This window comes from Crinia signifera, chromosome 2 (genome assembly GCF_055691185.1).
Source record: "Crinia signifera chromosome 2, ASM5569118v1, whole genome shotgun sequence".
Taxonomy (NCBI): domain Eukaryota; kingdom Metazoa; phylum Chordata; class Amphibia; order Anura; family Myobatrachidae; genus Crinia; species Crinia signifera.
Genome location: NC_139218.1, coordinates 260004872 through 260030959, shown reverse-complemented (window position 1 = coordinate 260030959; position 26088 = coordinate 260004872). Strand labels below are relative to the sequence as shown.

At 44.5% G+C, this 26088-nt stretch overlaps 1 protein-coding gene and 1 long non-coding RNA gene across 5 annotated transcripts in view; one reads left to right on the top strand and one right to left on the bottom strand.

Moving 5' to 3' along the window:
* LOC146060771 (uncharacterized) overlaps window positions 1-26088 on the top strand; it is a 110009-nt gene that overhangs the window by 20793 nt on the left and 63128 nt on the right. For 2 of the 4 annotated variants that reach the window (XR_014470476.1, XR_014470473.1), the window contains 2 exons: window positions 13606-13784; window positions 19415-20197. This is a non-coding gene — a long non-coding RNA (uncharacterized LOC146060771). Of the gene's footprint in view, window positions 1-13605; window positions 13785-16526; window positions 16713-19414; window positions 20201-26088 lie in introns of those variants that run through there. The other 2 variants (XR_014470474.1, XR_014470475.1) reach the window with 2 other exon arrangements.
* Window positions 8711-26088, bottom strand: part of LOC146060770 (interleukin-1 receptor type 1-like) — a 90861-nt gene continuing 73483 nt past the window's right edge. The window contains exons 8-11 of the mRNA XM_083174388.1: window positions 24070-24209; window positions 22718-22861; window positions 16307-16465; window positions 8711-13766 (exon numbers count right to left, since the gene is read on the bottom strand). Coding sequence (XP_083030514.1) covers window positions 13402-13766; window positions 16307-16465; window positions 22718-22861; window positions 24070-24209 — 808 coding nt within the window. The 3' untranslated portion in view covers window positions 8711-13401. The remainder of the gene's footprint in view (window positions 13767-16306; window positions 16466-22717; window positions 22862-24069; window positions 24210-26088) is intronic.

The following is a 26088-nucleotide window of genomic DNA, read 5'->3' as shown; positions in this document are numbered from 1 at the left end:
CTGAACGAGTTGAGTGGGCTTTCACCCCAGCAGGCATAGGGAGCTTCGCCACCACATAAGCCTGTTTAATGGTTGCACAGATCCAGCGTGCAATAGACTGTTTAGAAGCAGGACGCCCAATCTTTTGGGCATCATAAAGGACAAAGAGTCCATCAGTCTTACGAATCCTTGCTGTTCTCCTGATGTATACACGGAGAATCCTTACCACATCCAAAGATGTAGGCACCTCAGAATGAGGTCCACTAGCAGGAACCACAATTGGCTGGTTCACATGGAACGCAGACACTACTTTGGGAAGAAAACGCGGATTTGTGCGTAATTCTGCCCTGTCTTCATAGAAGATCAAATATGGGCTCTTGCATGTTAACGCCCCCAGCTCAGAGACCCGCCTAGCCGAAGCTAGGGCTAGTAAGACCACTGTCTTCCATGTAAGATATTTTAACTCAATTTCCTCCAATGGCTCAAACCAGGAGGATTTTAGGAACGTCAGAACGACATCCAAGTCCCATGGTGGAGTAGGGGCCACAAACGAGGCTGTATATGCAATACTCCTTGCAGAAATGTCTGCACTTCAGGTATATTAGCCAGCTTCTTTTGGAAAAAGACAGATAATGCAGATACCTGCACCTTCAAGGAGCCTAAACGTAGGCCCAGATCCAAACCAGATTGAAGAAATCTGAGAAATCTTTCAAGTTTAAACTCTGATGGAGTAAACTTTTCCTGTTCACACCATCCCACATATCTCTTCCAAGATATGGTGGTAATGTGCAGCCGTTACGGGCTTCCTTGCACTTGTCATAGCTTTGATGACTGATGTGTGAAATCCCTTTTGTGTCAGGATCTGCCGCTCAACTTCCAGGCCGTCAAACAAAGCTGTTCCAAGGCCTGGAAGACGCACGGACCTTGCATGAGCAGGTCTCTTTGCAGAGGTAGGCGCCACGAGTCCCTTTGAAGACTTAGTAGATCTGGGTACCACGCTCTTCGTGGCCAGTCCGGAGCCACAAGAATTACCTCGGCTCCGTCTCTCCTTATCTTCCTTAACACCCAAGCCACTAGGGGAATCGGTGGGAAGACATAATCAGGCTGTTGAATGTCCACGGTATGGAGAGAGCGTCCACTCCTTCTGCCTGAGGGTCTCTCGCCCTGGAGAAGTACCTGGATACTTTCCAGTTGTGTCTTGATGCCATCAAGTCTACTAGTGGGGTCCCCCACCGAGCCACCAGAGCACTGAACACCTGGTGGTGTAGACTCCATTCCCCGGGATGGAGCTCGTGGCGACTGAGGAAGTTGGCTTCCCAGTTGTCCACCACGGGTATGAATATGGCAGATAGAGCCTGACAGTGACTCTCTGCCCAGGACAGGATCTTTGTTGCTTCCCGCATGCAGGGCCTGCTCTTGGTCCCGCCCTGCCTGTTCAGAAATGCCACAGTAGTGGCATTGTCTGATTGGATGCGGACCGCCTGTCCGCTGAGGAGAGGGGCCGCCTTCAGAAGTGCATAATACACAGCACGTAACTCCAAATTGTTGATGTGGAGGCGTGTTTCCCATAGGGTCCATTTGCCCTGAAAGGACTGACCCATGGTCACTGCACCCCATCCCAGGAGGCTCGCATCCGTGGTGACTAAGACCCAATCCTGGATGCCAATCCGACGCCCTGCTAGTAGGTTTGGTGTGTGGAGCCACCAATGTAGCGACAGTCTGGTCCGAGAGGACAACACAATCCGCCGATGCATTTGGCGATGTGAACCGGACCACTTGCTCAGGAGATCGAGCTGGAAAATCCTGATGTGAAACCTCCCGAATTGGAGAGCCTCGAATGAGGCCACCATTTTTCCTAACAGGACAATGCACTGGTGCACTGTCACCTGGGGGGGTTTCAACAAGTCTGTGACCAGCTGTTGAATGTCTACAATCTTGTCCTGTGGCAGGGACACTCTCATGAGAGCCGTGTCCAACACCATTCCCAGGAACTGGAGTCTCTGTGAAGGGATCAGAGAGGACTTTGCTAGGTTCAGGAGCCAACCATGACCCGACAGGGTCTGACTGGTAATTTGTAAGGCTGCCTGCAATTCCTTTGGTGACCGCGCCTTTACCAGCAGGTCGTCCAAGTATGGTATAACACAAATCCCTTGTTTCCTGAGAACCACCATCATCTCTGCCATCACCTTGGTAAATATGCGCGGGGCTGAGGACAGGCCGAACGGCAGTGCACGGAACTGATAGTGATCGTTCAACAGCGCAAACCTCAGATATTTTTGATGAGGGGGCCAGATTGGGATGTGAAGGTAGGCATCCTTCACATCCAAGGACGCCAAGAACTCCCCTTCCTCCAGTGCCGCTATCACGGCCCGCAAGGACTCCATCTTGAACTTGGTTACAGTCAAGAATGGGTTCAGGGATTTTAGGTTCAGTATCGGGTGTACTGACCCATCCGGTTTTGGGACTACAAATAAATTTGAGTAATAACCCTGCCCCCTCTCCAGGGGAGGGACCGGGGTTATTACCTTGGCCTGTACCAGTTTTTGGATTGCTTGCTGCAAAACCATTTGGTCCCCTGGGGACACTGGAAGGCCTGATTTGAAAAACCTCTGAGGTGGCTGTACTGCAAACTCCAGCTTGTAGCCTTGCGTAATAAGAGCCTGTACCCAAGAATTGAGGCACGAGGCTTCCCAAACATGGCCGAAGAACGCCAGTCTGGCTCCCACCTCGGCCGGAGCTATTGGTGGAGCCCCACCGTCATGCTGCGGGTTTACTTGCAGCTGCCCCGGATGACCGCTCTGTGGTGGCCGAAGCAGAAGGCTTCCTGAATTTACCTTGGGAGCCTCTGGCAGCGTTTGAACCACCCCTGGCTTTTGGGCGGAATTTACTTGTCCGAAAGGACTGTTGGGTGTGAGATGGACGCTTGGGCGCCTGTGGGGTTGATGGCAGGAATGTGGATTTCCCTGCTGTGGCTTTAGAGATTAACTCATCTAAATCACTCCCAAACAACCTGTCGCCAGTGAAGGGGAGGTTTTCTACACTCCGTTTGGAGTCAGCGTCAGCTATCCACTGCCGGAGCCAGAGGGATCTGCGCCCCGACACCGCCATGGCTGAGTTACGGCCGTTAATGGCTCCTAACTCTTTCTGCGCCTCACACAGAACTTTAGCTGTGTCCTGAATATGGTGTCATTTTTCAGACACCTGCGCCACTGTCATGTCACCCAGAAGACCCTCCTGGATCTGGGAGGCCCATGTGTATATAGACTTAGCCATATAACAGCTTGCTAAGACTGGACGCTGACACGCGCCACTAGCAGTAAAAATGGACTTAAGGGTATTTTCAACCTTCCTGTCCGTGGCGTCTTTCAATGAAGATGACCCTGGTACTGGGAGCACCATCTTTTTTGCTAGGCGAGACACAGAGGAATCTACCTCCGGTGGCTCCTCCCACACCTTGCGTCCCGCAGGATCAAATGGAAACGTGGCTCTAAACCTCATTTCTGGGTTTTTCCACGCTGACTTGAAAGTATTTTCCAGGTCAGACTGCTCAGGGAAAACAACCTGCTGTTTTTTCTGAGTAGCAAAGAAAGAATCCACTTCAGAGGGCTCAGCTAAGGGAAGGTCAAGCACCTCCCTGATTGACATAATTAATGGCTCTGTGCCCCGGAGCAGTGACTGTGAAGCATCAGGCTCCTCACCCCCTGCGTCTGCTTCTCCAATATCATCATCATCATCCCCGTCATCTGCACCAGATTCAGGGGTTTGAGAGGGTGCACTTCTCTTACGAGTAGCCCCAGGGGTAGGAGTCATTATATCAACTCTGGCAGAGAGGATAGTAAGCTCCCTCTGCACCCTTTGGGTCTGTGCTGCTGTAGCAGCTAACTGTGTAGTTACAGTTTCTAGCATGGATTTCATCCCTGCTGCGCAGGCAGGCTCCTGTGAGCTGTCCAGTAAGCTGTGGGGGAACCCCACTACTTTGTAGGGACATGCATGGCCCACAAGTAACTTGTGATGAAGAAGCTGGCACAAATTTATCACTGCACACCATACATGTAAGTTTCCTCACCATTGTGACAAACAAACAGTCTCCCCTCACACACAGATCAGACACAGTGGATATGCAGTGTGATTTAGACAGATAGGGGGAAATTTACCAATATGAAAAACCTAGTTTTTCGTATTGGTTTTTTCCCTACGGTTGCATACGACTGTAAGTCGTATGCAACCTCGTGTTCCGGAGGATCAGTTACAAAGCAGTCATATACGACTGCTTTGTAACCCTCCGATGGTGTAGCCATCCGTATTAGCGGCCGTATATACGGCTGCTAATACGAATTATTTGTAGCAGTCTGCACGGATCAGTCAGATCCGTGCAGGCTGCAGTGTGTAAAAAAAAATAGAAAAATTAAATAAATAATAAAAAAAACGGCGTGGGGTCCCCCCCCACAGCCGAAACCAGCACCAGGCTGACAGAGCCTGGAGCCGGTAATTAAAAATCAGGGAACCCGACAAATAGGGGCTCCCCGATTTTTAACAACCAGCCCCAGGCTCCAGGTCCGGGGCTGGTTCCCAAAATACGGGGGACAAAATGACTAGGGGTCCCCCGTATTTTAAGAACCAGCCCCAGGCAAAACCAGCCAGCAGGGTAATGCCACAGCCGGGGGGAGACTTTTTATGCAAGTCCCCCCGGCCAAAGCATTAACCCTACCGACCAGTCAGCCTGGCCAGGGGCCCTGGGGGAGTGGGGACCCCCCCAATAAAGGGGTCCCCCCCCTCCAGAACTTACCTGACCAGGCTGAAGCCTGGTGCTGTCCTCGATGCCCCTGGGCGGTGGGCATCGAGCTGATAGCGGTGTAAAAAATAGAAAAACCATTGTTTTTTACTGTGGCACTACAAGTGCCAGCAAGCCTCCCCAGCAAGCTGGGACTTGGATAACCACAAGTCCCAGCCTGCTGGGCATTAAAGTGCCCGCTGGGTCTTGTAGTGCCACCGTAAAAAAAATAGTTAAACAAAACACACTGACACCCGTTTTAAATAAAAGTTTAATACACACATTACATACATACTGATACTTACCTTTCTTGATCCCGTAGGTAACCCTGGTCCTGATGTCCTGTGTCGTCCTCCAGGTCCATGTCGGCTGTCTGCGTCGTCCTCCAGGTCCATGTCGACGGTCCGTGTCGTCCTCCAGGTCCATGGCGGTGTCCGGGTCCGAAGAAATCCATGTTGGAGCTGTGGAAGGAAATCCTACTCACCTGGTCCTGCGCTGAAGAAGTCTTCTCTTGATCCGACGTAATCCAGGTAATCTTCAAGCTGTCGCCGGTCCCCGCTGTCTCTGCATCGCGCTGAGGAGAGATGCTGAGAAGTTTCATATTCGGCGCCTCTCCTCAGACTGAATTCTATTGGCCGCCTAGCAGGCCAATCAGGAGCCGAGAAAGTCGGCTCCTGATTGGCCTGCTAGGCGGCCAATAGAATTCAGTCTGAGGAGAGGCGCCGAATATGAAACTTCTCAGCATCTCTCCTCAGCGCGATGCAGAGACAGCGGGGACCGGCGACAGCTTGAAGATTACCTGGATTACGTCGGATCAAGAGAAGACTTCTTCAGCGCAGGACCAGGTGAGTAGGATTTCCTTCCACAGCTCCAACATGGATTTCTTCGGACCCGGACACCGCCATGGACCTGGAGGACGACACGGACCGTCGACATGGACCTGGAGGACGACGCAGACAGCCGACATGGACCTGGAGGACGACACAGGACATCAGGACCAGGGCTACCTACGGGATCAAGAAAGGTAAGTATCAGTATGTATGTAATGTGTGTATTAAACTTTTATTTAAAACGGGTGTCAGTGTGTTTTATTTAACTATTTTTTTTACGGTGGCACTACAAGACCCAGCGGGCCCTTTAATGCCCAGCAGGCTGGGACTTGTGGTTATCCAAGTCCCAGCTTGCTGGGGAGGCTTGCTGGCACTTGTAGTGCCACAGTAAAAAACAATAGGTTCATCTATTTTTTTACACGATAATCAGCTCGATGCCCACCGCCCAGGGGCATAGAGGACAGCACCAGGCTTCAGCCTGGTCAGGTAAGTCCTGGAGGGGGGGGGACCCCTTTATTGGGGGGTCCCCACTCCCCCAGGGCCCCTGGCCAGGCTGACTGGTCGGTAGGGTTAATGCTTTGGCCGGGGGGACTTGCATAAAAAGTCTCCCCCCGGCTGTGGCATTACCCTGCTGGCTGGTTTTGCCTGGGGCTGGTTCTTAAAATACGGGGGACCCCTAGTCATTTTGTCCCCCGTATTTTGGGAACCAGCCCCGGACCTGGAGCCTGGGGCTGGTTGTTAAAAATCGGGGAGCCCCTATTTGTCGGGTTATCTGATTTTTAATTACCGGCTCCAGGCTCTGTCAGCCTGGTGCTGGTTTCGGCTGTGGGGGGAACCCCACGCCGTTTTTTTTATTATTTATTTAATTTTTCTATTTTTTTTTACACTGAAGCCTGCACGGATCTGACTGATCCGTGCAGGCTAAAACGCAAATAGAACAGGAAAATGGTGTTCTATTTTCCTGTCGTATTTGCGTGGGTGTTTTACACCACTAAGCAGCCGTATTATCAGTACGGCTGCTTAGTAAATCAGAAACCACCATTCTTTTGAATGGTGATTTCTGCGATGGTGTAGGGCATTCGTATTTGTAACTACAAATACAAATGTTCCATCTTTAGGACTACGAATTGTTGTATTTTTGGGATTGTAAATCCCGAAAATACAAATTCGTAAAAAAAAGGTGTATTTCTCCCTACGAATACACCTTTTTTCTACGAATCCATTTTGGTAAATGTCCCCCATAATTACTATGTGTAGTACTATCTGAGTTGTTTATAGCTTAACAAGCTAGTGGGGTGGTGTACAGATGGTAATGGAGGGGACCAATACACCAAACAACCTTAGCTCTCCAATTTTAAGAGCTGGTAAACAGTACAGTAATCTAACAGTACTTTACAGTGTATGCAGGCAAGTGTACAAGTACACAAGCGCTGAAAACCTGATGCTGTCTCTGCTAGCAGATTCCCTCTGTTCCACACCGCTGAGGAGTGTCTGGAGCAGTACAATGGTGTTTCCAGCAGCCAGGGAAGAAGCAGGAAGCAGGTTTTGGCGCCCTCACAGAGCTATGGTCCCACTCTGGGTAAGCTCCGCCCAGCGTAATGGCGCCGGAGCTTACCTGCATTTTTATACTGAGACTGACATTGAAGAATGTCCAAACCCTTTGGTAAACTGCCCTGGGCAATACAGGAGGCAGTACCCTGTGCAGGGCACCGCCGCCCCATCTTGCCGCACCGTTACCCGGGGACCCCACGGCGGGGGACCCCGGGGTAATACTCACCACACGACGTCTTCAGACTGGACATGGGGTGTGCGGCATGCCAGGGGTGTGCGCGCTGCAGCGCAATGCCCGCAGTAACATCACCCACGCAGGACAGTGGTCCTGTGGCAGGGACAGCTCGGTACCATGAAGTGGCCTGCAGCTGAACCCTTCCCCTAGTCTCCCACGACACAGGACTGCTGTAAGTCCAAACAGCAGTCCCAAAATAATAAAGAAATTAAACAGAAGACAAAACTCTTTGGAGCTCTTCCTGATGCGTGCTTCTCCTGAGGCACATTTCTAAAACTGACTAGAGGGAGGGGAGCAGAGGGGAGGAGCCAGTACACCCTGTATAAAGTTTTATATGTGCCTGTCTCCTTCGGATATCCTCTTTTCCCCATCGTTATGAACGACTTCCCTGTATCCCATAAGAATGTAAGAGAAAAGCATGTTGACATATTGCTTGAGTCAACCCTTTGACCATGTCAACATTAATACTGTTGACACGGTGACCCGTACCCCATATTTAAAAGATTTGAAAAACATCAAAGGTGACTTCCAGTTTTACAGGCACCTTCTGAGCACCCATCTTTCTGCTGATAAAAATAGATTCTGCAGTCTGCAGGAATTAATTATGAATATGCAAATTGCATTGTCTGCATAACACAGCAAAAGTAGATAAACAGCCATTGCATGAGAATGACGTGGGTTAACCCTCATTTCTGACTGTCTTGTGAAACTCTTGTGCTTAGTTTTCTAATTACAATCTTTAGTAAGATCTTTGCTTTGGCATGAGTTGAATAATGTTATGGCTTTGGGTACACTCGCCTTCATTGACTTGTGTGGACACTGGAACACCCTAATGGGAGCTGCCCAACCACTCTACTTATTGTTGCTAGCGGTTTATAGGTTTGTGTGAAACCTGGAAGATATCAGTCAACATTGCATATTGCAAATTGTTTAGGGCACAGGTTCTCAAACTCGGTCCTCAGGATCCCACACAGTGCATGTTTTGCAGGTCTCCTCACAGAATCAGATGAAATAATTAGCTCCACCTGAGGATCTTTTAAAATGAGTCAGTTGGTGATGAGTGCACCTTTTGGATGATCTGGAAAACAGGAACTATGTGGGGTCCTGAGGACTGAATTTGAGAAGCACTGTTTAGTGCATTGATTGAGTTGGCTGTTATACAGTAGCTGTCCTTTCTTTACCACCATATTTAGATTATGAAACATATTTAAACATTCTTAATACGTTCTTAATAAACAGCTAACAAGTTTTTTACTGCCAAATCTAAGTATTTACCTTGGTTTTTTTTTTGAAAATTTGGCAATCCTATGGTGTATGCACAGGACACCCTACAGACCATTGAGCTTGAGTTTAGTAGAAAAACTGTTTATTCAATACACTTACATTGTTCTTACAGCTTTAATATCATGAACAAAAATATCAATGTGAATTTTCAGGCACACGTGACACAAGAAATTCCAGGCTTTGACTGGAATACATTTTTCACCTGTCTACATTCTATATGTCGGTATTTTGACCTTGTCGGGATTTTAAATGTCGGTAATTTTGACCTTGTCAGGTTTTTAAATGTCGGTAATTTTTACCTTGTAAGGTTTTTAAATGTCGGTAATTTTGACCTTGTTGGGTTTTTAAATGTCGGGATTTTGACCTTGTCGGGATTTTGACCATCGGTCAATGGTTGTCGGTATTTTGACAGTCTGAATTTTGACTGCATCCCCTATAGTAAAGGGTTGTACACATGAAGCGATCCTTCTAAGCAATTTCGACTTCATAGTCAAAATTGCTTAGAAGGTTAGTAAAATCACCGGTACTTGTGTATTATCCGGGCGCCCAATTTTTTCATCGCACCTTAAAAAGTTGATTTTATATAGTGTGGCGAGCGCAGAGAGCCACCGAGCCCGAAGCGTGGTGAGCCCCGCGAGGGGACGCGGAATACATGTGAAGTAATACGCCTCCGCTCGCCACGCTTCGGGTTGGCGTTGATACTGGGGTGGCGTTAACAAGGGGGGGGCATTTCACATAGTAATCACCCATCAGGGTGGGTGTACAATTAAAAATCGGGTATGGGGGTGCATTTAACATTGTAATCGGGCATCAGGGTGCCTGTACAATGTATTATCGGGTATAATCGCGTCGCATCGCATGCCACTAGTTAAGGCATGCGATGCAACACAATATTAAAATTGTACACTCCTCCCGGGAAAGGCTTAAAATCGGGTAAAATCGAATCGCATCGCATGCCTTAAGTAGTGGCATGCGATGCGCCCGGATAATACACAAGTTCCAAATCACCCTATGGGGGATAGCAATGCACAGCCCTCTTAAGTGAATATCGCTTAGTAAAAAGAGTTGACAGGCAAGAAAATGTTGACTAGATGGCTGGCTGTCTAGTCAAAATTTCTGGCATTGACTGCTGAGGGAGATATTCACTAGGCAAACTGAAATTAAATTTCAACCAAGTATGTTAATTCTAGAATAGTCGAAATCACTGGTACATCTAGTCAAAATCATTCACTAGCAAAAATTGCTCCGTGTGTACACGCCTTTAGATCCTTTGAACCTAATTTATATAAGAGATTATTGGACCAGCCAATAACTTTATATTTAGAACATCTATTTTTAAATACAATTTTGCATTTGATGCTAGGATGTACTATGTGCTAAGATTCCTCATAAACCGTTGGAGTTTAGTACGAAAAAAGAAAAGGAAGATTGTGTATATTATGTGCAGTATTGTCAAGACAGCAGCATAATATAACTTACCTCAGCATGCAGGATTTCATAGTTTTCAAGTTTGGATACTGTATATCTTTTTTTTGCTTTGGTATATTGCAGAACTTGCTTAGATGTTAAACATTGTATTCATATAAAACAAGTGTTAAGAAGATTTCACATTAATGAGCATCTCAACAATTCCAACAAATATGTATTTGAAAGGCTCATATATGGCCTGATTCAGAGATGGAACTTACTGCTCACAAAACTTACCCAGAAAGACTAGAAGATCTTAATATTTATAGTTTGGAGCAGAGAAGGGAAAGGGGGGAGGGAGGACATGATAGAAACTTCAAAATATACCAAGGGTCTTAAAAAGGTATATGAGCAGGCCCGGCAACAGGGGAGGTCAAGGGGGACAGTCCCGGGCCCCGTCAATCTGAGGGGCCCAAAGTATGCCCCCCGACACTCAGTATGCAGTACCCTCTGCAACTCCTTCCTCCTGAGTCCCTCAGACGAACGAACACACTATATGTGCGGGGTGAGAAGGAAGAAGGGGCTGCTGTACACACAGGGCTGCATGGGGGCGGAGCTTTGCAGGACTCAGCTTGGGGGCGGGGCTACATGAGACTCAGGGGCGGAGAGCGTCAGTGTGAAAGAGGGCAGGCTGCAGGGTGAGGGAGTACTGTAAGTCAGTGTGACAGTGCAGGGCACGGGGCGAAGGGATCAGTGTGATAGAGCGCAGGCCGCAAGTTGAGAGATTGCGTCAGTGTGATAAAGCTCAGGCTGTACGGTGAGAGATTTCATCAATATTATAGAGTGTAGGCCGTGGGGTGAGGTAGAGTTTCAGTGTGTTAGAGCGCAAGGTGAGGGAGCACGGCTGTTTGATAGAGCGTAGGCTGCAGATATAGGGCTGCTTCCCAGAAATGTCCCAGGCTAGTTTTCCATTCCAATCTCTCTCCCCCTCCCTGGTCCACAGCAATCCACTAATGGGCACAGGGTGCTTCCAGTTTATGTTCCAGCATAGGGGGTGGGGGCCCGCAGAGATATCAGTGTATGGGGCCCAAGAATTCTGTTGCCGGCCCTGTATATGAGGGAGACATTCTTCAAAGAAAAAGAAGTATTAGAACTCAAGGATGCACTAAAACTAGAGGAAGGCGGGTTCAGGGGAAATTTAAGGAAAGTATATTTTACAGAATAGTGGATAAGTGGAAAATTCTCCCATCAGAGGTGACAGTAGAGCAATTTAAACATGCATGTAATAAGCTATTATTACAAAGAACTAAGAATCAAATAGAGCTGAGGTTACTTAAAGGATAAAAAGATCTATATTCATCGTTTGTGCAGTTGAGCAAATATTTGCTACTGCATATGCAATTAAAAAAAAAAAAAAAAAACCTTACATTACCCAGACTGTACACACAAAGGCCCTATTGTCTCTGGAGGTGATGGTATCAGAGATGGCTAGGAAAGTGATTAGGTGTTCCAGTGAGGTGTCTGGGAGGTGGCCCATAAGTAATACAAAAAAAGGGCCATGAGAATGGAATAGGGTGCCCCAGGTATGTCACTGAATGTGGCCTGCATTTTCAAATGCAGGGCCACTGCCACCTAGGCCATGTTCGCATGGAAACATTATGTCTGCCACATGTTAATGCAGGTATTCAATATGGTGCATCTCAGAGTCTTATGGGTAGATACTTATGGTTAGGGACAAATACTCACTGGAATGCTTGAGAACTACACCTCTCAACCGGAAATTATGGTCACATGACTGCCAGGAACCATAAGCTATACTGCCGCCAATGCAGGCCATCAAATGCAAGCAACTGCAGAGTACCCAGGGATAATACAGTATGTTAGATTTCATCACTGTCTATATATGTTGACATGATTGACATTTAAATTATGACCATTCAACATAACATACCCAACTCGTTTCATTTTACCTCCCATGAAAATGTGCTGTGGACCCATTGTGATACCTTTATAAATAAATTATAATAAAAAAGAGTAAATCCAAAATTTCCCAGATGTACAAATAGTTACACCACCCCCCCCCCAACCCCCAAGTTACCAGTGTTGCTTCTCAAGAGTGTCACTTATCCAAAATGTATCCAGACTTACACCCCATTTTCATGCAATAAAGTGTCATATACACAACAGAGAGTAGTGTCTTAATGGATGCATTAACCATAAAAAATGATAAGAAAATGCAAACCTACCCCTATACGATTTTAACTATCCAGTGGCACGCTATCATGCAGTAGATCAATTGGAATGCCAAATAAGAAATCTGAATAGACCGCAGCAAGTGGACATACAGTAATATAGCCAGAACATGTTATCAAAACATTTTCTTTGTATATAGCACCTAGGCACATAATCCTCTCACAAGGACTGTGTTCACGTAGTTCAGCCGTTAGTAGAAAGTGAAACCAACCATATGCGGCAGTTACTGAAAACCCCAACAATGCATAGGTTACACAAAGTGTATGAACAAAGACACTGCTGCAATAGAGACAGACCGTATCGGAAATGTTGTGGAAACTGATGGGCGTCCTTGGAAGATTAATACTAGTGCACACAAAATTAGTTTCATTCGTTAAACATGTTATGGGAGTGTTACACACATCAAAGCCCATAGTCAGATGGAGAAATTGCACCTGCCATAGGGCTATTGCAGGTTTTGATATGGCGTGTAAGTATGCACCAACTGGACAACACGCATGCTGTAACAATGTTCCTAGAAGTGGGAATCCCAGTCCCTGTATGTTCGCCCACACAGATTTGCATAAAAGACGGATTTTGTAGAAGCACTTGTATAAAGTCTGCTTTTGCGTTCGACTCCAGATAGGGCCCCGAATGTGTTTGACTTCCTTTATTTAGAGGACAAATCAGCCACTATCGGACGTCATTAATGTCAATCAATCTATCTAAATTAACTCTGATAATTCAGGTAGATCTGCAAGTGTAGGCTAGAACAAAAATAAAACGACTATTGAGAGGAATCATTTTCACTTGCCAAAGCTTGGATTTGCTTGAAACAACTAGGCCAAATGATAATCCTATGAATGTGCTGTTGTAAACAAGAAAACGTACAGTCTAAAATTTAATATTTGTGCCACAATGAACAAAAATATCAGTGCAATTATAAAAGTTTCCATCGATACCCAAGTGATCATATGGGAGTACTGATGTTCCTCTGTCCTCTAAGAACACCTCTAACCAAGGTCCCAGTGTAGCTTTTTATCAATTATAGTCTGATCAAAGCTAACTGAGGGTTTGGTGAAATATCCATATCATAAAGGCTCAGGTCATTGTTAGTCCTCTGAACCAATGTAGTACAGTTCTCGATCAGAAGGATTCTGGGCTGGAGGCATCCGGTATCTGACATTTTTCCAGAACTTTGTGTTACTTTGAAAACTCTCAGTTGTGAACTCTCCTTTCCATCGCACGACACCTTGCTTCTGTTTGATGTACTGAATGGATTCTGGCAGGTTTGTGTAATCGGTTATCTTTTCCAGCTCAATCAAGATGACTTTAATATTATTCCGAATGAGAGCATCATACATGGCTATTTTCTGTTCAAAATCATCACCGAGGCTGCTCTCGCTTGATAGGTCTCCTAAGACAATAATCAGCCTTCTGCTCTGGGAGATTGCTTCATCCACAAGGTCTGCAATGGCTGAGAACACACAAGAAGGTAGGTTTACATTTCCACCAATAAATCACCCTAATGTCCCATACACATGGTTCGGTGTGGCCTATTTTTCTATTCGATTTTTCTTATATAAGCAAACTTAAATCGGAATTGAATGGAAATCGAAAGCATTACTTTTTGATTCGATCTCGATGCAGAGCCCCGTGGTCCTAAAATCCAATAGAAAAATAGACTGTGCAAGTAAGGCTACAGATGGAGCGCCTCTCGTTTAGTTGGGGTCTGGCGGTCAGATAATCAGCCACCGGAAAGGGACGCGCTAGCGGCCCTTCCAACAGAGCTCCCTGTCGGTCCCTGCCACCTCCCCGTCACTGTCCGCCGATTCCCGCACCCCCGCCAAACCCTGAAGCAGAGAGAGGCAGGGTTCCCATCCTCTGCCGCTGGAAAACTGGGACACACGTGCGTGTGAGATGCTCACGCATCCCAGTCAGATGGCGCTCCATCTGCTTATAGTACAGATATGTACTATGTGATCCAAATTGAATGCTTATAGTGCGATTTGATCCTGAATAGCAAGGCAATCGCACCATGTGTACACCCCTTTATTATCAAAAAGCAAAGAGAAATTAAAGACATTGCCGATTCAGCTAATCAATTTTAAAAATATTTTAATATTAATAATACATTTACACAAAATCACCGGCCGGTAAATAGACAATTTTTTTTGTACTTGTGTATTTGCCAGGCGCCCAATTAGCATATGTACGGTGGCATATTGAAATCGCAACGCATGGCACGGTTTCACGCAATGCGATCTCACTAGTTAATGGTACTTGTGTATTAACACGACGGCCGTTACGCAGTTACCGTAGTGGCGCTGTCAGAACCAGGGTAGTGTTTCCAGATAGCGTAGTCGGTCAGAAGTAGCGTAGTGTTCCCGCTGCCAAACAGTCAGTGTCCCTGTCAGAGCTGAAGGTGAAGTGACAGTGTAATGGCTGCAGAACCTGTCACAATGTTCAGCTTGCCGCAGACAGAGGAGGAGTCAGTGAAAAATGAAATACATTGTAGCTGATTGCAAATAAAAGGAAACTGGTTCTTTTCATGAAAAGTAATCAACATAAATGCATTTGGAATGTGCTGTAGGAATAAAGAGAAAAACTGACATGCAAAATCATTAGCTACAGATGATGTATGTGCATGGAAGCTCACGTGCCCGAGATTGATAATGAGAGCCTTTCAATTCAGATTGAGGCTTGGATATGTGCTGGAACGCATGCACGTGCGTTCCAAATGAGAAAGAGGCTTGATTACATTGCAAGGCGCATGCGCGCACCTACAAGGGAGCACTATTTAAACTAAGATACGGTGACAACCGGAACATACAGCTTTCTGAGGAAGCTGTCAATTTGGAGGCGGAGAAACGTGTTAAAGGATACCCACACAAGTGCCGACCCCACCACCACCCCGCTCACTGTCCCGTGAAGGAACCCCGAATGAGCTCAGACACTAATCCTTGTTTTTACCCATTGACTGAACAGTATTTTGCATAACTCTGAAAGCATGCATGCTACTAATAACTTAGCGGTAGATTTAATAAGGTCGGTGAAGTGATAAACTGTCTGGTTTTTATCACCGTCCAATCAGCTCGTACCTGTCATTTTTCAAACCAAGCCTGTAACTTCACAGGTAGGAGCTGATTGGCCGGTGAAAAACAGACACTTTGGGGGAAATTTACTAAGGAAATTTGTAAAAAATAGGTGTATTTGTATCCAGAAATACACTTATTTTTGACATTTACTATCCCGAAAATACGGCAATTCCTATTCGTATTGATGTGCTATCAATACGAATACGAATTGCCGTATTTTCGGGATAGTAAATGTCAAAAATAAGTGTATTTCTGGATACAAATGCACCTATTTTTTACAAATTTCCTTTAGTAAATTTCCCCCTTTATCACTTCACCGAGCTTAATAAATCAACCCCTGAATCCCTAACAAACAAAGCTGTGAGAGAGCTGACTGATTGTTTTTGCTAAATTGCTTCTTTTTGCACACCATCAATGGATTATTGCTAAATTGCTTCTTTTTGCACACCATCAATGGATTATTAACAGCTGCACTAATCTGGACTAACCAAATTATAATATAGGAAGCATTTATAACCACTGCCTTTGTTTGCTATGCTATGCTATGCTAACCAATCTGCTTGTGTAATATCTCTTAAAGCAACAGCTACAGAGAAAGTGATATTAGATTAAAAAAAATTATTGTCTATTTACCGGCCGGTTATTTGTGTAAATGTACTGTTAATATTAAAATATTTTTTAATTTGATTACCTGAATCAAATTAATTTCTCTTTGCTTCGTGGTACAATTCAAGGGGTGGAGTATTCCCTTTTTAAAGACAGCAGCCGACTCAGGAGAGATTTGTGCTCTGTCATTTTTTCTTTTATGCCCTTTATTATCACATAGCAAGAAGAAACTAATCTATTCAAGATAAACAAACATTTCTGCCAACCAGTATTTCCAGCTATGTACTGTAAACAGTGAATAGGAAGTACTTGCCTTGGCCCGGTAGATCATCCCGACCAATTATAAACAATCGATAAACACACTGTTTCTCTAGCACTTCAGGCAACACTTTTAGTACAAATATGTCCATCTTGTAACTGGTCCCCATAACGTTTTTCGGATACATGATGTAGGCATCATAAATCTTTCCATCTGCAGTGTAAGATAATATTACATATATTATTATTGTCCTTTATTTATGTGGCGACACAAGGGATCTACAGCGCTAAATTACATGGACCCACTGTGGCCAGGAGAGGGAAGAGAGTGACAGACTGGTAGTGTGGGTGCAGACTGGGGAGTCCTAGTGCGTGCCATAACAAAGCCATATCTGAATTGCTCTGTCTGGCACCATGTAGTGGACACCAGCACTCAAACCACTTGAATTCCTTACACAGAGGTGAGGAGCAGCATTGGCCTCTTATTATATAGGATTTTGTTATACAGGTTGAGTATCCCGTATCCAAAATGCTCGGGACCAGGAGAATTTTGGATAACGGATTATTCCGTATTTCGGAATATTTTAATATTTCAATGATGTATTTTGAAGTATCTTGCATTTATGCTGTATAAACACATAATATACACACAAATATATTTTATTACCACATAAAATACACACAAACATATTTTAATTGTTCAAAAAACAAGGTTTCAAAACGTGAAACAAAATGTGTGTACTATCTCAGCACTGAATTTGAATGCCAAGCAATCATTGTCTTGCACATATATAGTGCCAGTTACATATCATGTCCCCAGTGATGCTGTTACATATGTCCCCAGTGAGTTTTTAGCAAAAAAAAATTTTTTTTTCACTTTCTGGAATGTCCGTATTTCGGAATAATTCGGATAACGGATATTCGGATACGGGATACTCGACCTGTACGTCTGTTTTAAGGCTTAGTGGGGTATTCAATGATAGTCGTGCTCCCGCAGCCATCTCCCGATGGGGGAGATGGCTGCGGGGCCCTATTCAATGCTGTCTTCCCCGACAGCATTGAACTGGGGTTCTCAGCAGCACGAGCCCGACATCACAAGCCGTCGGGCTTGTTCTGCCGAGAAAAGCCGGAAATAGGCGAGCTCCCGGCCGGAGCTCGTCTATTTCCGCTCTCATCTCATGGCCACGCCCCTTTCTTGCCGCTCAGCGGCCAGGACATTGAATCCAGACCGTCAAGCTCAAGTCCAGCAAAGCGAGAACGGGACAGGGGCACGGCTGTCGAGCTTGCTCGACAGCCGTGCCCCTGACATTGAATACCCCCCTTAGTGGCCATTTAATAAACCAAATAAACGGAAATATATCTCTTAAAAAAAATGCCCACCCCTAGATAACACCCCAATTAAGTTTATTTTAATGAAATGCAAATGGTGGCTTCCATGTATTACTTGCGTAATTTTGATTTCTCAGTACTTGTGTATTATCACGGCGCTCACTACGCCATTTGCGTAGAGGGCTATTCACGGTAGTGAAATCGCATCGCATGCCATATTGTATGGCATGCGATGCGATGTGATTTTCCTATCTAATGTATTCACTGCTCTGTGTCAGTGACTCCATTAAAAAGATAGGATGCGATAAAAAAACTGATGGTGTGCGATTAAAAAATCGCATCCTATGCCATTATGGTATGGCATGCGATGCAATGGGATATCAGTTCTGATGGAACCTAGAATAATGGCATTTAATGGTAAAATGACATATAGTGTAATTTATTTTGCCCCCTCCCCCCCACACTATTCACGCCATCCCGAAGCGTGGCGAGAGCAGCGAGCCCCGCGAGGGGTGGCGGTACGCGTCCAACCGACCTTTTCATACCCTCACTATCCACATGGAGTTGATTTTATATAGTGTGGTGAGCGCAGTGAGCCCCACGAGGGGACACATAATACATGTAACATAATACGCGTCCCCTCGCGGGGTTCGCCGCGCTGCCGGATCTCGTCGATACTGGGGGGGGGAGCCTTAATAAATGACATTATATGTCATTTAATGCTATATTACATTAAATGCCATTATAAGTGTCAAAATCGCATCGCATGCCATACCATAATGGCATGCGATGCGATTTCACTACATTTGCGTACGTAGTAAAATCGGGCGACGTGCCAATACACAAGTACCGATTTCTTCCCTCTAGGACAGTGATTTTCAACCTTTTTACCTTGCGGCACACTAAATAAGATTTTAATTGCCAGGGCACACCATGAGATCCCCACAGGGCAAAACACATTGGCCTCCACAGGAAAAGAAACAAACCTATTGGCCCCCATATGATAAACAATCACACTGATCCCCACAGGTAATAAAAATAAAAAAACTGTGGGAATCAGTGTTACATGAAAGGAAGAGACCAGTAAATAACAGTTGAACTGGTGGTGGTTGTAAACTGGTATGGGGATCTCTAGATCTGGGGGCACACTTGACAACAGCTCAAGGCACACTAGTGGTTGAAAAACATTGCTCTAGGAGAAACAAGGTGGAGAGATATAGTGGACTGCTAATGGGGATGAGCACTTTTTGTCATTAGCCCCCACAACTTTGTGGCAAAAGTACCAGCATATAGGAGTCTATGAACATGGGGCAGGGCCAAAAAGCAGAAATTTACCACATTGGCTTCACCCCTCCTCATATATTCATAATTTGTGACATTATGCCCCGCCTGGCCATTTCCCTAGGACAATGGCAGGATACAGGAGGGCTGCCTACTCTCACAGTATCTTCAGAAAAAGTATGGGTAACAGAACAGAAACAAAGCCAATTATATGGCTAAATGTAATAGGGTGAGAGTTGACACTATTTTAGGATTCGCACATGTAATAAAGGTGCGAGAACATGCAAACTTACATGTTTCTCGCATTCCTGCAATTCACAATGGTCAAAATGGAATCCAGATGTTTTCCAATGGAATAATATACAAAATATACAACTCACACAATTTGATAGGGTGCAAGTTCTAAACCCGCACCAAAAACTTCTCAAGGTTTTGAAACCGCGGTCAGAAAAATATTTGCATCCATAAGAACATTTCCATAAGCCCCGGACCTGTCGTTTTGGTCAAAAAATGAAAATTCCAAAAGATCCTCTTTTTGTGCTTTAAACTTTAGGTACACATCCGAAAGGTACAGTATTACTGAGCTGACAGAAGTTGATTCTGGTGCATGGTTATGAAACAACGCGGTCAGAAAAATATTTGCATCCATAAGAACATTTCCATAAGCCCCGGACCTGTCGTTTTGGTAAAAAAAAAATGAAAATTCCAAAAATCCTCTTTTTCTGCTTTAAACTTTAGGTACACATCCGAAATGTATTACTGAGTTGACAGGAGTTGATTCTGGTGCATGGTTTGGTCAAAATGGAATCCAGATGTTTTCCAATGGAATAATATAAAAAATATACAACTCACACAATTTGATAGGGTGCAAGTTCTAAACTCGCACCAAAAACTTCTTAAAAAATAGACCAGCTTTGTTTAGGTGAGAAGACAGAAGCATGCACACATTTGTTTAGTGAGATGACAGAAGCATGAAAAAGTTACTTAAAGAAATTGTAAAAATACAGAAAAAAAAATCCAACATACACCCCCCACCTCCAAATAATTACCAGTCCTGGTTCTGAAAATACAAGGGAAAAAAATATTGGTGTGGTGCCCTTGGTTTTTTAGAACAAGCACTGGGCTCTAGGACCGATCATGGTTCCAAAAAATATGGGGAACAAAGGAGTGGGTATCCACCTTATTTTTAAAACCAGCATCAGACTCCACTACCAGGGTGGTAATACCACATCCAGTTGACACACTTGTCAGGTTTCTGTGGCAGAAGCATTAACCACCCTAACTAGTCAGCCCAGGCCAAGGTTTCCTGAGGAAGCAGGGAACCCCCAAGAATACCCAAAGCCTGTGCTGAATCCTGAGGCTATTCCCCTACACTCCTGTGCTGTGGGTGCTAAATGAGTAACATTTAAGTTTGAGTTTTGAAATATTAATGGTTTCTACAGGAGGACTACAGGTCCCAGCAAGCCTTGTCCCCATCCTGGTACTTGTAGAACCACAAGCACCAGCATGCAGGGCATTGAAGGGCCTGCTGGTACCTAAAGTCTCCCTGTAAAATGTGTATATATATATATATATATATATATATATATATATATATATATATATATATATATATATATATATTTATTAAATAACGATAAGAGACACACAGCACCGAATAAAAGATTAGTCCCACTCAAATTCACAGATACTAACCCATACCTAAGGTAGATCACATCCCAAAAAAATTCCATACTAACCTACCTCTAATCTAGAGAAGGTCCTCATCGGTGTATAAGCATCCAAGGTGTTACAAAAACAAACCAAAAGTCCGGTACTATAGCGGACTGATAAGAACTATGTGGATGTCGCCAACCAGTGGGCGCATGTGTAGGAGCAGCCTGGCTGTCAAGGGTGGCCTTTGGCGTTTGACAATATGGCCCTGCTAGCGAAGCCCAGTGCAGATGTAGAGGTAACCCTACTCATTTTGTCCATGAACTCTGTGCTGGTTCTTAAAATATAGACACACTACACACATTTATTACCACTGTATTTTACAACCAGGACCGGCTCAAAGAGCTCAGGGCTGGTTATGGTTTAAGGTTATCTGGTCTCCACTTTTTACCTATCTTTCACACATAAATATTTGCACAGGTCTTACCGAGCGGTGCATGCTTTTGTACAACTTGCACCTTGTATTGAAAATTCGCATTAAAAAGGTGTGAGTTTGACCACTAAAAACCTTGCAAACTTAGATTTGTAATAGCCTTGAACTCAATAATTCAAGGTCATTACAAAACTGTGTGAGTTTGATCCCACAAAAAACTTGTACCGGTTACATTGAGCCTATAAACTTTGGTAATTCTCATACACTTAGCAAATCTGTTTGCTATTAAATACACAACCTAGGTTAGATGACCTTTGAAACTACACATTGTTTACATACAGTAGGCGAATCTAGAAATATACTAGATAATGGATTTGCATGTGGCACAGCAGCAGAAAAAGTAAGTGGGCGTGACCTAAAATATGGGGTGTGGCCTCATTTGAGGGGTGTGGCTTAACAGGGGCAAATCACTCCCCTGTAACGCTGTAATCTTTCTCAGTGCCCTGCCCAGTGCAATACAGGCCCTGTAGGGTACTGAGAAAGATTACATTTTTTTTTTTTTTTTTTTTTATAAAAGCCATTGCTGGGCACTGGGAAAGATTAGAGTGTTTTGTTTTTTAATAAAAGCCATTGCTGGGCATGGCCCCTGCCCAGTGCCAGGCCAGCCCAGCAATGGCTTTTATAAAAAAAGCAAAGGCTGTAATATTTCCCAGTGCTCTGCCCAGTGCCCTACAGGCCCACCTGTAGGGCACTGGGCAGGGCAGTGCCCTGCCCAGTGCCCCTCCCTCCCTCCTGCAGCACATGCAGGAGGGAGTGAGGACAGAGGATGAGGAAGACGGTGCCGGCCAAGGTCACATGGCGGCGCACGCTCCTCAAAGGACCATGGGAGGATCTGCGTGCAGTCGGGCATGCACGCAGTCCTCCCAGGTCCGGTGAGCATAGTTATAATGTAAAATCCGGGCAGCGGCGGGCACATTTAATATTTAAAGCTACAGGCGCCGGGCAGTCTAATGGGTGGTCCGGTGCACCCCCGGACCACCCTTTAGATTCGCCTATGATTGTTTATGCTCCCTGTTTATGTTCAATATAAACTTTGGACAAGTGACCCAATTATCTGGATAGACTTTTCCGGCCAGAAGCCATCAGTCATTAGCACATAAAATATACATTAACAGGCCAATGGTGCCAGCAAGAAACCTAGGTGCTGTGCTTTATCTCCATATTTAGATGGTCCTACAGGAGTACCTTAAATCAATAATCTATCCGTGATCCTTCACTACTTTTGTCATTCCTCTGTAATTTTGCCACAATAGTATTTGATGCACCCAAAACATACAGTACTTGAAAATGAGAGTTTTAATTTTGTTAAAAATGTTCTACACCATGGGCCTAATTCAGCATGGACCGTTAAATTCTGAAAACCCATTCAGTGCACAGCATTGGCATTGTGCTGCTGCAATTACAAATTATTCTGGGTACGCCTTCTGTTTCAATCTCATTTTGATTGACAGGAAGTCAAGGTCTAAGGGGAGGAAACAGAGTTTTGTGGGTGTGTTTGTCAAAACACATGAGTTCCAAGGCATTTTTCAGGTGGTTCTCCGACGTCGGCGATGGCTACTTCCAGCCTGTTGCTTGAACAGAATTGTAAGAATCCTAAATTTATCGATCCATGCTGAATTAGGCCCTATGTCAGAGCTCAGTTTTCAATAGCATTAAAATAGACTAATTAGGATCCTAACCATTGATTTATCATTGGCACCTCAAACATACCTTTATGATCTGTATGAGCAAACCAGGAACTCCGGTACCAAAGAACAATTTCAACTTTAAAAACCCGAAAGGCAATTACAGCTATGACAATAATAGACACAATCGCCACAAAAGAAGCAATTAAGAATCCCTGGAAATTAGGGTCTGCAAACACAAAAAAGTATTAAGATACAATCAGATGTGTTTGAAAAGAAAAATACAGTAGTGAAACTATGTCCTAAATTTGAAAACACAAATGCTTTATAATGATTCCAGACTGAAAAAAAAGTCCTGATTTAGTGGTACTTACATTCCTTGTGTACTTCCATGCAGAGTTCAAAACTCAAATTTACTATTTAAAATAGCATTTTATAGAGCTACATAACATACATGGGGATGCGGTTGAAATCCCGGCGGTCGGAATCCCGGTGGTCAATATCCCGACGCCGGAATCACGACCTATGAAATCCCGGCACTTTGTCCCTCTATGGGTGTCCATGACACCCATAGGAGGGAGAATAAATTAGTGTGCCAAGCGTAGCGAGGAATCAAGCCCGCTGCGTGGCTAGTGCAGCGAGCCCGCAAGCGGAGGCGATCCACGTGCCCCCCTTGTCGGGATTCCGGCGTCAGGATTTTGAGCGCCGGGATTCCGACCGCCGAGATTTCATATAAATCCCCATACATGTATACAACAGCACATACTGTACTTTGCATGTTACAGTAGGAGCAAGTTTCATCTTTGCTCCTTTGGCCATGGCTATTCTATTGTTCTCAGCTGCAATAGGTATTGTATTGCAGCTGAGAACAATAGAATAGCCATGGCTCAGTGTGCAGTCGGGCGGCCGAGGTTTGGTATCTGCGCATGTGAGAACGCTTCGCACGTCTGAACCATCCATGCAGGGGGTGGAGAGGGGCGTAAATGGCAGTTTGGGCTCATTACCATATGCGCAAGTCCCACGTTTCATGGGCGTTCCCATGAAAATGCTGGGCGTATATATGGTAATGCGGCTGTGACCCACGTGTGGGGGGCGGACAGCTGACATAGCCGGATGTCCCGCCCATATCCCTGCTTTCATATGGAAAAATGTCCGAGTGGTCTGAAGCACTTGGTGCTGCCTGACCGCTCGGTCCATCATTCGATGGTCGACGACCATCAGAGGATGGGGGAGGTTCCCACATATGGAGGAGGTGTTCACATGAAACATCCACTCGCAGTCTGTACGCTCGGTGTCTTACCGCATTTGGACGCTGTGAGCGATCCGTACGCTAGGCGTAGTTTAGAATACTTGGTTCCGGTCCGAAATATGCATTCGTCCGAATCAACTAGAATAAGGACCATAGTATAGAGGGAAATAAATGGTAAAACAACATACCTGGATATTTTAATACAACAAATGCCTTGCCACCAAGATTGCCTTCACAGTAAAATTTTCTGTCATAGTCTTCTTCTTTAACTGTTGAAAAGTTTGCCCATATGGCAAATACTCGGTTCCCATCAGGAGACAATCTCTCGCTAATATAAAAGATTAAAAATGATTGTGTTAATATATATTTTGGGATAACGCAGACTTGGATGCAAGTTAACCAAAGCATTGGGGGTTATTCAGACCTGATTGCGGGGCTGCTAATGTGTAGACCCTGGCTATCAGGTAAATCGCTGCATAGCCAGAGTGAAATGCCGCCATGTGCAAGCCTGAAAATCCATGTGCAAGCCGTTCACCATCTAATTAATTTACCAGTGTGTGCAGTCTTTGCATAGCCCAGGACTTACTCGGCGGCTGTGATAGAAACAGGCTTATCAGGGCCGGAACTGATGTCACACAACTTTCTTAAAAATGCATGGGTATGCCTGCACTTTCCCTGAGACTCGCTGAAAATGGCTAGCTATTACCCCCAAACACCGGCTTTCTGTGTACAGCCAGTAATAAAAAAAAGTAACTGGATTTTAAATTTTAAAGCCTCTCTGAAGCACACAGAAGTCTCATTGGAGATATACATGTTTATTTTATTTGGATGAAGAATCATCATCCACGTTTTTAGGTAAATTATTTTAAGTATGATTTAAAGGAGGCTGACAGGAATCCAAATACCTGCAACTTCATAGGCAAATATCACCCACTCCAATTCAAAGGAGGCCGACAGGAATTTTAAGACCTGTTCCATTATAGGCCACACTAATTGGCTTAATCCAAACCTACCAGCGGATATAAATTTATACTCCCATTATAGGTCTAAAGAATATCATGTCTTATATTATTAACCAATTCCGGAAAATATCTGTTTAACGGAGAAGTATTCTACAGATTTCACAAAAATCACGACCACAAGATTATTGTATTTCCCCTGATGAAGTCTCTGTGAGACGAAACGCGTTGGGATTGTCTACAAGCGTTTTTACCTGACTATCCTGTGAAGAATAATAAATAAACAAACCATTGTAAAAAGACCTCCTGTATTAATTCACTGGATACGGATTTTGCAAATTTGCATTTGGACTTTGTTATAGGTACCATACCACTATTGGATAAAAACATTGGGCTTTGTTCGTTCCCTATCCCTCGGGGAACTTAGTGGTGAGGCTGCCATACATATAAATCTTTATCACTTTGTAAAACATTTTTTGTGAAATAGGCTCTAGCGCGAGTTGGAATATTGGGGATAGATATATATATATATATATATATATATATATATATATATATATATATATATATATATATATATAGAGGGAGTGGATAACCCGGCACTCGTGGGACTTAGCAGCAAAGAAATCAATGACGCTATGTGTCTAACCACCGTCTGGATCAGCAGGGAGAGAGATCCAGACGGTGGTTAGACGATTCGGACTCAACTGTTTATCTTAAATTGTCATCAGTTGGAGAGGTGTGCCATTTTCGCCTTTTATTCTGATATTGCTGCTCACTTCAGTAGAAGCACTACAGGGTCATCTGACCCACAACGGTGACCACACTTTTTAAAAAAAAAACTATAAAAAGTATACTTCAATGTATTTACACTATACCAAGGTATAAAGACTCCATAGATCTTGGTGTACTACCCCTGAGGAAGTCCCTAGTGGACGAAACGCGTAGGGTTAATTCGCATGATCAATCTACACCTTTGTTCGGAATCACTATGAATTACTACGATCCACCAACAATCTCTGTAAACCATTCATGATAAATGTATTTTTAACCATTTTATTGTATGAAATAAATTTTGTATTTTTACAATTGTGGATTGGTGATATCACCTTCTGAGCGCACCTCTACACCTTCTTCTCTCTATCTTGTACATCAGACTCCCATTAGCGGCGGAGCCTTTAGAGAAGTGCTGCTCATCTACAGGCGCAGGACAGGGACACAAATATATATATATATATATATATATAT